This window comes from Diabrotica undecimpunctata, chromosome 4 (genome assembly GCF_040954645.1).
Source record: "Diabrotica undecimpunctata isolate CICGRU chromosome 4, icDiaUnde3, whole genome shotgun sequence".
Lineage (NCBI taxonomy): Eukaryota > Metazoa > Arthropoda > Insecta > Coleoptera > Chrysomelidae > Diabrotica > Diabrotica undecimpunctata.
In genome coordinates, this window is record NC_092806.1 from 80,068,054 (window position 1) to 80,081,946 (window position 13,893).

Here is a 13,893-nt window from a genome sequence, read left to right on the forward strand (position 1 = left end):
TTTGTCTGTTGAATTGATTTTGGAAGATAAAATAGGTATTGGACATATAATGTTTAATGAGGGATAAGTGGTCTTGTTGGATACTGTATTTAGTTTTTTAAATCTACCACTCCTACGATCTCCCACTCTGTATAAAAATTCAAGCCCTAATCAAATAGCTCGATATTACATCACTTGTATAGCACCTCCCGAACAAGCCAGTCAGACGAGTCCGGTAAGTTTACTTACTTATTATCTATCTATTTGTCTATCTTGTAACTGTTTATAAACAGTTAAGCCGCTAATTTAAATTATCCGTTAGTATTATAGACTTTGGTGTCGATTCTGTTTGCCTCTGTCGTTGTGATTGTGATTACGTGTCGCCAAACGTGCAACGTATTGTTTCTTTAATTGCTGCAATTGGCTATCAATATCGTGCTGTTACTGGCGTCTACATGCAGTACTTAATTTTATCTTTACCTGTTTGGACACGCGACGATTGTGTAGAAACAGCCTTCGTTAGATGTACTTGACCACAACTACCGGCCTTTTGTATTGTAAGTACCTCTAGTCAAATCATCTTGGTCAACTCTAGCTCGAAGGTTTTTTGATCAAAACACTACCGTTTGCCTGTTGAAATAATACCGTTCTTAAGGATTTCACTTAGAACGTACATCCATCTAAATACCTCTTGTGAATTGTCTGCTTTCTACAACACAAGTAGCGAGCCAGACCCAGCCGGTGCACCTTTTGTCTTCTTTAGCATCTATTCATAAAAAAAAAATTAACGCTGAAAAAATTTTGAAAATTTACCCAAAGATGATTTTTTGGGTAAAATTATTACCATTCCCTTAAAAAATGTTTTTACTTGCTTTCGATTTCGTCGTTTAATTGATTTATTGGTTCAATTGAGCATGGTGTTTTTGCAAAATTCAACTCATATCAGGTATCAGATAATCAAAGGCCAGCGCACATGCGCTCGAAAAATGACACCCAGAATTTGTGTTAATAGCTTAGATGCGACGTGTAGCGTTTTCGAAGACCGTTTTTACGATTAGGGCGCCTTTAGTGGGTATCAATATCCGCTTTCTGTTACAATATAATAGTGGTACATCCTTAACTACAATATACATATAGGATTGTTGTTCCCCAGAATCCTACATAACGAAGCCAGTGGGTATAACAAAATACAACTCGTATCAGGTATTAGATATCAAACACAGGACACACAAGAGGTACTGATTTCGAACTTTGATGAAATCCCGTTAATTTTGTTCGAAAATATTCTAAATAATCTCTTTAAGAGTATCGTCACAATTCCGGCAAAGTGCCCACCTACGGAATCCTTATGTTAAACAGAGTTTTGATTATTTCGACCTCCTATCGCATATTTTATTTTTACATTTTCTCTAATCTTGTATTCTTTGTATGTATTTAACTAAATTTTCATTTGATTGCATGCCTATTTATTTCAACGCACAGTTAATCCGTTGCAAAGAGAACTTAGGTTAGTTAAGACCGTTTTCATGTTTTTATCTGTATACAGTCGATCCACCGGATCTTTGCATAACGTCATCATTCTTATTATCGGAAATAAACCAAAACATGTGAGCCAAACGTACGCCGGTTATGAGAATTAGAAAATAGCTAATATTACAATGGACCTTTTGATACTTCTCTTTTATTTCATTTATTCCATTTGGAAAACTTGGTAGGTATACATTTATGAACGTGTTTTTCCAATATTTGGAAATCTATAGGTTATCCAATAACATCTACAATAAATAAATATTTAAATCGTATTAATCAAAAATTAAAGTGTTTTTATTGAATATAAGCAAATATATCGTGCTGACATAACGTGAGATCATGTTCTTGTTGTCGGTAAATTTAGGTTTAGATTTAAGAAGGTTACAAAATAAAATGGTAACAAAAAATGCGATATGAGAAGGCTAAAATGTAAGGAAACAAAATAGACAGTCGCACGGGTCCTTTAGAGAAGCTAAGTAACATGGAGCAAACATAATGAGAAGTATTACACCAGAATATATGTGAAACCTTAAACAAGATCGGAAAAGAACATCTAATAGAAAAAAAGAGAAGATGAAAAGTTGGATGAATGACAATATACTGCAACTCATGAAATAAAGAAAAATCAAAGAAAAACAAAAGAATGTGCAATAATATTCAGAGACAAATAAGAACTGAAATACGAAAGGCCAAAGAAAATTGGTTAAAATCACAGTGTTAAGAGATAAGAGTTATTGGAAGAAAAACACGATACTTTTAAAATACATAAAAGGTTAAACAAATAGTCTTCAGAAATCCAATACAGCTAACATGATGGAGCTGGACTCCATTATCTTAATCATTTTGTTTATTCAATGTTAAATATGGTTTTCAGACTTACGTAATCACTTTGTTTTAAAAAATGTACATATAAAAATAACCAGAACAAAATTCAATTAAAGAAAATTATTTTTATAATAAATTGAAAAATAGAAAACTTTTGAGCACAGTAAAAAAACAATTTATTTTAAATATTTATTGAAGCTAACAATATAACATTAAAAACTTTTGTTTTCAAAACTTAATTTATTTTAAACCACAAAATTTATTTTAAATTATTATCAATACAGGTGCTCCGGCCAGAGTGCCTTTCTCAAGTGATCTATTTTTGGTATGTGTTTACACTTAATAGTCTTTAACTGAATAAGTTGAGGAGGGAACAACTGTTTGTCTCAAGATGGTCATTCAAATTATGTCTGTATTTTTTAATTTGTTGATTTCCATAGATTCTAATAAAGATAGCTTAAGGCCTTTATTTTGAATGTGAAGAATTTGAAATTAAAATAATGATTATGGTCTAGAAGGTGAAGTGCGTAGGTAGAATCTGTTTTTCTATTATCGAAAACCCGTTTATGTTCTGCTATACGTTTGATAAAACTTCTACCAGTTTGACCGATGTAAGTTTTTGGGCAGGCACATTGAAGTTTGTATACACCGCTGTATAATTGCTTTTTCTTTTGGCTCTTGTTGTTCTTAATATATTTGCCTAAGTTATTGTTTGTTCTAAAAGCTGGTGTTATTCCTTTCTTTTTATGTGTTTGACTATTTTTGTTGATATCTTGCCTGTATAATGTAATCGAGCAGAAAGGACTGGGTTTTTTCACTGGTGATGGAAATACTAATTTCAGGGCTTTCTTATGTAATTTTTGATTTAAAATTTTATTTATTGTGTGTTCGCTGTACCCATTGTTTACTGCTATTTGCTTAATGATATTCAGTTCTATCTCGAAGTTATTTTTTGACATGGAAATTTCTATTAATCTATGTAAGATGCTATGGTAGGCAGCCAACTTATGTTGTGTAGGATGGGATGATGAATTGTATATAGCCGTGTCAGTATGGGCAGGTTTATGAAATACGGAGAATTCATGTTTGTTTTTAAGTCTGATAATTTTTATATCTAGAAAATTTATAGATTGACTTTGTTCTGTTTCGATTGTGAATTCAATATTACTATGGAGTGAATTAATATGCGATAAGAATTGGTCAAGTTGTCTGTTAGTTCCTGTAAAACGGTAAAACCAGTACATCATCTACGTATCTCCACCAATACATAAACTGTTTGAATATGGGATGTTTTGTAATCTTTGTTTCTAGATGCTCCATAAAAATATCTGATAGTAATGGGCTTATAGGATTACGCATTGTAAGTCCTGCACTGTTATTTGTATATATTTGATTATTAAATTCAAAGTAGTATTGGGTTATGCAAATTTCAAGATGTAAAATTTCAGACGTAATAATTGGATTTGTAAGTTTTTGGTCTAAAAGGTCTTTTACTAGAACAAAAGTTTCTGTAGGAGGAATACTAGGAAAAAGGTTTTTGACGTCAAAAAAAATTAATTTTGAGTTGTTACGTAATTTAAAATCTTTTATTTTATTAACTAGTTTTACTGTATTTTTTACGGTAAATTGAAGTGAAAATTTAGTGTGTTCTAAAATAATCTCTAATTATAGTGATATATATCTGATAGTTTCTATTACGGAGCTGTATAAAAAGAAACTACAGGTCTTATTGGGTGATCAGGTTTATGTACTTTAATAAAAGAGTATAATTAGGAGGCTTTGGGTTCATGATGTTAAGGTATTTCTGTTCTATTGAATTTAATATTGATTTTGAAATTTCTAACGCTAGTTTAATTTATTTTTGATACTTTTCCGTTGGATGTTTGTTTATTGTTTTAATATTTTGATTATAAAAAGTTTTATTGTTTTGTTATTATGTTCTATTTAATCTATAGCAATAGTAGTGTTACGTTTGCCTGCTTTTGTAAACTGTAAATATTCTAAAGTTTTTTGATTACTATGTTGAGGTAAGTTGTGTTTAAATCCTTTCTCTTAAAGTTGTATTTCACTATTACTAAATTTAGTATCTGTTAAATTTATAAATCTATTAAAAAAATTATGAGCAAATACAGAAATGTGAATAGTGCTAATGACAATAATGGGGATTATTATATTCCCAAAAAAGATTAAGACCACTGGGATTGGAAGTGATAGATGCAACTGTTTCAAAATTGACACATGCGTTTAAAAAGAGAATCGCATCTTATCGTTTTAATATTAATAAAAAAATGGATTATTATGAATTTTTAACAGATGTTAAACCCAAAGTTTTGATCATCTGGATGGATATCTACATCAACACAATACCATAAAGGTAAATTTTGAAATATTTTGTTTTTATCTATCAAAACACTTCATTAAGAATATGCCTTGGAGCCTTCAGATCTAGCCCTACAGAAAGCATATATGTCGAATCGTGTGAACCCCCTCTAAATATTAGAAGACAACGTCTACTAAACTCCTATTTTGCTAAGGTCTCTGCAAACCCAAATAATATATCTTTCCAACTTATTAAATATTTTCAATTAACAGCACAGCACAATTAACAGGAGCACACAGTAGAGCTACTGCCAATTCATCACTACAGTTTCTATTGCCACTCTTAGAAAATATTGACCTAAATCTTACCACCCCCATTATTCAGCCCAATACTCCACCTTGGCTAAAAATATTACCTGACTTTAACGTAAATTTGTGCAGATATAAGAAAATGGAAACCTCCACGATACTCATGAAACAAACTTTTAACGACATAATTAATAGAGGCAAGTTTGATAACATAATATTCATTCACAGATGCATCTAAAGACGAAGAAAGTGTCGGATGTGCTGTTACTTCCACAAATAACAGACTAGCAATGTATAGACTACCCAAGATGACCAGTATATTCACAGCAGAACTCTACGCTATACTTAAAGCTCTAGAGGTTCCAATGCAGGGTACCAAAAACTAAATCAAACATTTCGATGATATGGAATCCTTCACATGTTGGTATTAAAGGAAATGAGAATGCTGACCACGCAGCAAATGAAGCACGTCGCTCTGACCTTACAGATGAAAAAGTCCAAATGTTTCAAGATATAATAATTGAAATTAAAAAGTTATCTACCTCAATGTGGCAAAATCAATGGAACAGGTGCACTACCCAACTAAAGTCCATCCAACCAAACATTTTAGGACCTAGAATTTTTACCACGGAAAGAAAATCGAAGACCATCATTAGAAGGCTTAGAATTGGGCACACCCGGCCAACCCACGGATATCTGATGGTTCCCGAAGAACCTCAAAACTGCCAATATTGCAACTCCCATCTAAGTGTACACCATATACTTGTGGAATGTAACCAGTACGCAGCAGCACGGATCAAACATGGTATCCACGGAAGTTTATCTGATATCTTAAAATCCAAAAACAATATGTCTAATGTGATAGAGTTGCTTAAAAACTGTAAATTATATCACCTGTTGTAATTGTATCACCTATCTATATTTCAATTTTGTAATCATCCGCTAGTTTTTTATTTTCTTTTTTTTTTAGATATCAATGTAACTTAATTTATTGCTTTCTGTAATACAGTTCCTCGTGCCAATGGCCACAGCAGCCGAGACATGTAATTTGAAATAAAAAAAAAGACAAAGTTTGTGTCGTACAATCTAAAAAGGGAGTCTCGAATATGTTTTCCAGTCGTCACCACTATAGTTAAGTAGATCATCCAAACTATTCCAATATTTATATAACATGTTTCTCTCGTTTCTTATATTTGAACACAAAACCAAACTATAAGTATGCGAATTCGTTTGTGTGGGACTCTCAACGAACTTGTTTATTATTTAGCTTAACAAGTTTCAATAGGAATAAGCCAACGACTTGCGAGCTAGTAAAGTCTCATAGACCTTGCCTGGTACAATCTAGTGTTAATATATCATTAGTAGTGGAGGCAGTTAGCCACAGATCTGCAACCGGTGTCAATGAAAGTAGGGAGAATATAAGAGTATAGAAACATCGTTAATGTGAACAGTATGTGCTCAAGAAGGTTTCGTGAACGTGTTGAACAATTTAGTAAAGATATTAAAAACTTGAAACGCGATATTGTGTCTTATGAAAATTCAAAACAAATAAAAAATTTGAAGCCAAATATTATACAGTTAAAAAGCAATTATCAAAATAAGCTTTGCATATTTAAAAACTTTTCACGATTTAGTATAACTGATGCGCTTGCATAGTGGAAAAGTTTATTCATCAGAAGGAGACCAATACCATACCGTACATTAGAAGATGTGTTGACCCATTGGAACTATTGCATTATTGGCCTCTACTACCCAAGAAATTGTGCATGATTTTGAAATTCGTACTCAAATTCCGTGTTTTGTTCATTTTAATCGTCCTGAATGGAGAACAGAGGAAGAAGAATTTGCTCCTGTTCAATCCAGTTGTCGTTTATGCAAGTCTGCACTGGAAAATTTAAGTTTTTTTTATTACTTAAATAAAACATGTAAGAAACAAATCTTTATTGCATAATAAAATTGTTATATAAGTAAAATACATTAGATAAGGCACATACACTATTATTATTTAAATGGTAAAGACATTTGGGCTCCATTTTCTCCAAAGCTGGTTGTTCATCAATTTCCGTAACTGGTGCTAAACTATACTTTTTTATGTATTAAGCCTTTTCTCTTCCTTTGACATAAGCGATATCACGATATTAAGACCACGATAATTATTTATTAACGATACAGCTTGTTTAGGAAAATCTAGATGCAAGAACCATATTGGATATAGTGGTTTGAAGAAATTATGACTAATTTTTTTATCATCAAAAGGTGCCAACTCGGTAATTTATTTTTCTCGGTATTAAAACCTTGTATATTTACTATTGGTTAACATAATAAAGTCTGACTTTGTACGGTATCTAACTTGTATTTATAAAACAATTTTCAGTCATTCGCATGAGAGAGGTTCGCATGTAATGCCATAGCTAGCACATGATCTCACACATATTACCTTTATAATTGTTTTACTATTTTAGTTCGGGGATTATATTATGTAAATTATTTTTCGTGTAATATCAGACAATAAGCCGAGATATTGATTCAGCGCCATGTGATAAGAACTTTCTTGCAAATTGCCAAAAATTTCATAAAGTTTCGCAAATCGATTTGTTTTAAAATCTAATCGTAGGTCATTATAGGGATATCTTTCAGAAGTTAAAAACACTTTAATATTTTTTGTGCAGTGATCAAATTTACTCATATCTTTTCTTAATTTCGATTTTCTGTTATTTTGGAAAACAACGATATTCTGTTAATTTAAAAGTTGTAAAAGTCCTGATTCATCTTCATCACCATTATATTTTGTGTGTGATCCTTCTTCTTTCCATATTAAATAACTAGAGAAAGATTCTTCTGTTATAGTATATATCACCCTTCGTTGTCCTTTAGAAGAAGATACCAAACATTAAATCACAAGTCGTACACGAACTGCATACGAACCAGCAAAGAAAATTTAGACGGAGACATGTAATCATCAAAGGATTAAATGATCTCATTCAAGCAGATTTAGCTATAATGACTTCTTATGTCAAAGTAAATAATGGATACCAGTATATTCTCGTTGTAATTAATGCGTTTAGTAAATTTGTGTGGGCTGAACCGGTTAAACGGAAAACATGGACTAAAATTACTAAAGCCATGGAAAAAATTTTGAATCAAAAGAAAAAAAAAATCCTTCAAACAGATTTGAGTAAAAAGTTTTACAATTCGCAGTTTCGTGAGCTCATGATGTCACGTGGTATTAACCACTTAAGTATATTCTAAAAGAATCCATTGCCCAGTGAATCATAAGAACAATAAAATGAATGTTGTGGAAGCACTTCAGCTTGCAAGGTACCTACAAATGGTTGAATAATCTGATATAGTAAAAAATATAATAATACTAGACATTCGACTACAGATACTATTTCTAGTAAACTCAATGAGAAGAATGCCAAGAATATACCTGCATATTGATTTTGAAAACTCCAGAACCATAGCCTCCATCCGCTTCTATAGACCAAGAATTATCCGAGAAGCCATAGAAATTAGAAAAAGGCCAAATTGTCTTAATAAAAGAGATGACGCTATACGGTTACCTTCTACATGGAGACTACAATGTTAAGATTAAACTGAATTCAAAAGTTTACATACTCCAATGTTAGTTTTATTTGTGAAATCTTTTAATTTCTTTTACTCCTGATGAAACTATAAAATAAATGGAGAAATATTGAGTCTTGAAAAAAACAAAGATTTTTATTATAGACCACTATACCTGATATTTCCTACAGATTTATAAATTATTTATTGGTCGAAATAATCACTTTTAATATTTATATATCATTATATATTAGCATTACCAAGCACAGGGATAAATGATATACTTTGGTATTTCAATAGTTACAACCCCTACATTCAATTCACATTAGAATGTGAAGATACTACAGGTTCAGTACCTTTTTTAGATACCAAATTAATACGAAAAGGTACCCATTTACTGGTTGATTGGTATAGAAAACCTCTCAGTTCAGGCAGATATCTCAATTATTGGTCATACCATAAATATTCAATGAAACTTAATTTAGTTAAAGAAATGAAAAATCGTGTCCTTAAAATCAGCGATACCGCTTTCCATACAAAAAATCTAAAAATCCTTTATAACCTATTCATTGAAAACTCATACCCAAGTATACTACTAAAGAAAATTTTGTTTAACACTCCACAAAATTTAACTAGTCATTTAAGAAACGAAGAAAATCTGTCTGTATCACAAGATAGAATTGGACCTGTAGATCCTTTACCAAAACAAACTACAATTAGATATGTATCTCTTCCATACATTAAGGACATTGGACAGAAACTAAGTAGAATTTTTTCATCAATTAATAATATCAAAATTGCACATAAAACGGTACTAACAGTTAACAACGTTTTTTCTAAACTTAAAGACCAATCCGCACTCTTGTCTTTAACGGATGTTGTTTACTGTATACCGTGCGGATCATGTGAACAAGTATACTATGGTCAAACATCAAGATGCCCTAAAAACCGCATTACATCCCACAAGTCAGATAATAGACTGCATCCTGAAAAAAGTGCATTGGGTGAACATGTATTTAAAAATGGACATCAGATAGATTATAATAACATCAAAGTAGTAGAACAGGAAAGTAACATCACCAAAAGACTTTTTCTTGAAATGGCCTACATTTGCCAAAATAACAATGCAATGAATCATAGAACAGATATTGGTCATCTAAATGAAATGTTCTCCTATTTGTTACTACTAGATAAATGCAATAATAACACAAACAATAATTTATCAATTGACATTTAAAAGAATTTTGTCAGATTAATGTCATGTATTTATTTAGAATAATTAAGTGTTTTTGGATGTACAGTAATTTTTTAAATTTTTAAACATAAAATTAGGTTTTATATATTAAAAAAGATGAGAGACTATGATAAATTTTATCAACATTATAATACATCTTCGTTGATACAACCTCATTAAGTTTGTAAGTAGTGAATTTTTTAATTAATTATACCAACGCCAACAATTTATTCATCACATTTGTAGCTCCCTGATGAAAGACATAACCAATGTCCGAAAGCTTGGAATAAAAATTTAAAAGAGTACACGTTTCATTTTTTATTGCTGCAAACCCACTATTTAACGTTTACTTCTTTATATATATAAACATATATATATATATATATATATATATATATATATATATATATATATATATATATATATATATATATATATATATATATATATATATATATATATATATACATGCTTTGGCAGAGCATGTAATCGATAAAGACCATATTATGGATTTTGATTTGAACATTAAAATTTTATGTAGTGAAAGTAATAAATTTAAAAGGACTTTTTTGGAAATGGTTTTTATTAGCAAAAGTGATAATAATTTAAACAAAAGATCAGAAATTCAAAATCTAAGCAAAATTTATAATTATATTCTTTCTTTATAATTTATATATAAAACTTGTAAAATGTCACATTTTGATTTAATTTTCCATATATCTGTTACATGTTTTCAGACATCTGTCAATGGTGAATAAATCTTCTTCTTTTTTGTTACTAAACAAAAAAGAATTTTTAAACAAAATTTTATTTTTGGCAATATAATTGTCAAAAATAAAAATTTTAAGTTGGCATTTATGACATTGAGGCTTATTTGTAATCGGTTGCTATTTTAACTTATTTATAAATTCAATTGTTTTTGTATTAAAAAAATGTTTTCAAAATTATACTAAAAATTTCAGAGAAGCATTTATTAGATTAGGACATTTTTATATTAATTATTTTTAAGATGTATTAGCAGCAATTTTTATTTACTAAACTAATTTTTATTTGGTAAGTTAACAAAAATTGTTTTTTCTTTCTAGTTCAACCTTGTAAGATATTTTGTCTTTTTTAGCAGCTCTTGATAATAATTGTAAACACAATTGAAAGCTCGAGATATAAAAAAAATTGTTAACCAATAGCCCTTTTATTGACTCCAACCCATCCAAAACAGTTATATATATTTATATTTATATATATTATTGTGATATTTAAAGTCTTGGTGCGCCAAGGAATAATTAGCTAATTAATTTTTGATTAATTAAAATTATTTCAATGATGTGATTATGACTCTATCACAATTTATAATTCTTTTATCTCAGGGTTAAAATTCGTGCTTCAATATCTATGCTATTACATGTGAAAGGTAAGGTCCAGAGAATACCGGAATAATAAAAAACACATATGATCTAACACTATATATTGAAAAAATATTAATGAAATAATTCACACTCAAAAGTTTTCAATAAACAAATCTCATATAAGGATTCTCAAAATTTTGTTCTCCGTACGTGAACAATCAAAATTAATGGTACAAACAATATTAATTGAAAACTCAAAATCCAAACTATTCTAACTCTCCTAATCAAAATATTTATATCCTTTCTAAATTACGTGTAAAAATTGTGTTATCAAAAAAAGAAAAAAAAAACTGCAGAAACAAAATATCTCTCTCTGATGATGAGTGGTCCAAATCCTTGTTCCTTGTAGACTATATTATCTCCTCTCAACCGCTCCCTATGTAATCAGCAATCGTACCACAGATTGTTGCAAGTATATCGTCTTTAATGATCTCCTTCAGAAGCACAAATCATTCAAATTATGATAGCCTTTCTCCTCTCGATAAACTGAATCTCTCGTTGGCCCGAGTGAAAAATGACTCTTGGAATATCTTCTCTTTACGATAAACTGAATCTCTCGTTGGCCTGAACAGTGACTCTTGGAATATAAGTAGGAAAATATGACTTACAATATTTTGCTGCTCCAGCTTCTGTCAGATACACTAACTCCACAAAAACTCACTAACATTCAACACTACTGCTTGCTACCTCTCAGGAACCGCCAGAGAACAATCCTTGTTCCTCTTACAGATTTGGAAAACCAACTGACTGCTATCTTTTCTCTCTCCTCAATCTCGCTAAACTTTCTCCCACACACTTATCCCACCTTTTTCAATCTCCGCCAATCACAACTCGTCACAATTCCCCCATTTCTTCATTTCGATAACAAACAAATTTTTACCTATAATTTTAAATTTCCTAAAACTTATTTACAAATAATATTTTTCTATAAATCTTAAAACTAACAAAAACCTCTTTATAAAATATCTTCTATTGTCTTTAATCACTGCACTAATGTATTTGTAAAAACCCGTTTCAATTTGTCTTTTGTTTCACTTAAACTTATGCGGGTCAACTGAAGTATTACAAAGACATAATTTATGTAAAGCTTACTTTTTGTTTAGTACAGATAATCCAAGAATTTAATAACTTTCCTTCTTAGAAATGTTTGTTGGTTATACTTTCTGAATTATTTTAATTTTTTGTTGAACTTTGAAATATTTTAAACAAACCAATATTTTCTTGATTTTACATATCATAACAAATCCCCGCCATTTGATCTGCCGAAAACTCTTTGTTAAATTTTAAAATGACAAAAGTTTTCCAGGATCAAATCATTTCACTATGTTATTAAAATCTACTTATGATACTGATAAATGTCGTGAATGTTAAAAATACCCCGTATATTTCCTGTCTCTATGTGCGCTAATTCATAACTATTTACCCCATTTTCCGTATTGACCCTATATGGACCTTCAAATATCGGCATCAATTTAGCACAAATATCATTTTGTAAATTCGACACCCTCAGTGCCTTCACTAAGACTTTATCTCCTTTCTGGAATTTGATCGGCCTTCTTCTTCGGGTTCTCTCTTGTCTTTGGAGATATTTCTCTCCACTTCGTCTCAATCTTCTTTGAACCAACTCGATCACTTCTTCGTATTGTCTGGGGGCGGTGTCTTCCCACGGTCTTGTAGGCATTGTTCCTTTCATTATATATAAAGGCGTCTCTTTGGTAACCGTATTTGGAGCACAATTCAAATAGGTCTCGATCTCAAACACTTTTCTGTCCCAATGTCGATGATGTTCTTCCGCAGCAATTCGTAGAAATTTTGTGACTTCTTGTATAAAACGCTCCGATGGGTTGCTCTGTGGATGACGGATGCTTATAAATTTTGTATCGATGCCCCTCTCTCTTAATTCCCTTTTAAAACGTTCGTTCCTAAAATATGTCGCATTGTCCAATAAAATATTGTCTGGTCTTCCCACCGTTTCTATAAAATTGTCTATCTTCCTAAGTATTTCAATTCCTTTTGTGGTTCTGCATGCGTACAATTTAACATATTTTGAGAAAAGGTCCACCATAACTAATATGTGTTTATTCCTTTGAGTTGTTGGTATCAAATCGCTCAACATATCAATAGCAACAATATCCAGTTTCTTCCGAGCTACGACGTTTTTTGTGACGTTTTCATTTTTAAAGTTCCTACTTTTACACTTTTGGCATGTCACACAATTTCGAGTCACCTCTTTGGCTATTGTATAGTCCTGTCGACAAATGTAGTTCTCCCTGAACATAAGCCATACCTTTCTACTTCCAATATGTCCGTTGTCACAGTGTAACTTTAAAAAAACTTCTTTTGCCATTTGCTCCGTGATTACATAGAGTTCTTTACCATCGACCCTCTTAAAATATAGGTTATTTTCTTGTTCAGCCCTTTGCTTTTCTCTTTCATTCAATTCTTCCTGATTTTCCCTGATTTTGGCCAACGAAAATAAGCCTGCTTCTTCTCTCATTATGTTCATGCCTACGTGGAGAGTTTTGTGATCCTCTTTGCGGAATTGTTCATCTCTCGTCAACGCATCAGCCAAAATATTGTCCGTTCCTTTGATATATTTAAATTCAAAATCATATTCTTGGAGTAAAAGAATGCCCCTATGAATTCTATTATTTACCAACCTATTTTTCATTATGTGTATCAACGCTGCGTGGTCCGTTTCAATGGTGAATCTTGCCCCAAGTAGGTAAA

At 31.0% G+C, this 13,893-nt stretch overlaps 1 protein-coding gene across 6 annotated transcripts in view; it reads left to right on the plus strand.

Moving 5' to 3' along the window:
* The window catches only part of CLS (cardiolipin synthase), a 332,416-nt gene that overhangs the window by 137,235 nt on the left and 181,288 nt on the right, over nucleotides 1-13,893 (plus strand). Inside the window, exon 5 of one of the 6 annotated variants that reach the window (XM_072529830.1) lies at nucleotides 5,191-5,210. The exons of the other annotated variants lie outside the window; for them this stretch is intronic. Coding sequence (XP_072385931.1) covers nucleotide 5,191 — 1 coding nt within the window. The 3' untranslated portion in view covers nucleotides 5,192-5,210. Of the gene's footprint in view, nucleotides 1-5,190; nucleotides 5,211-13,893 lie in introns of those variants that run through there. 6 annotated transcript variants of the gene reach the window in all.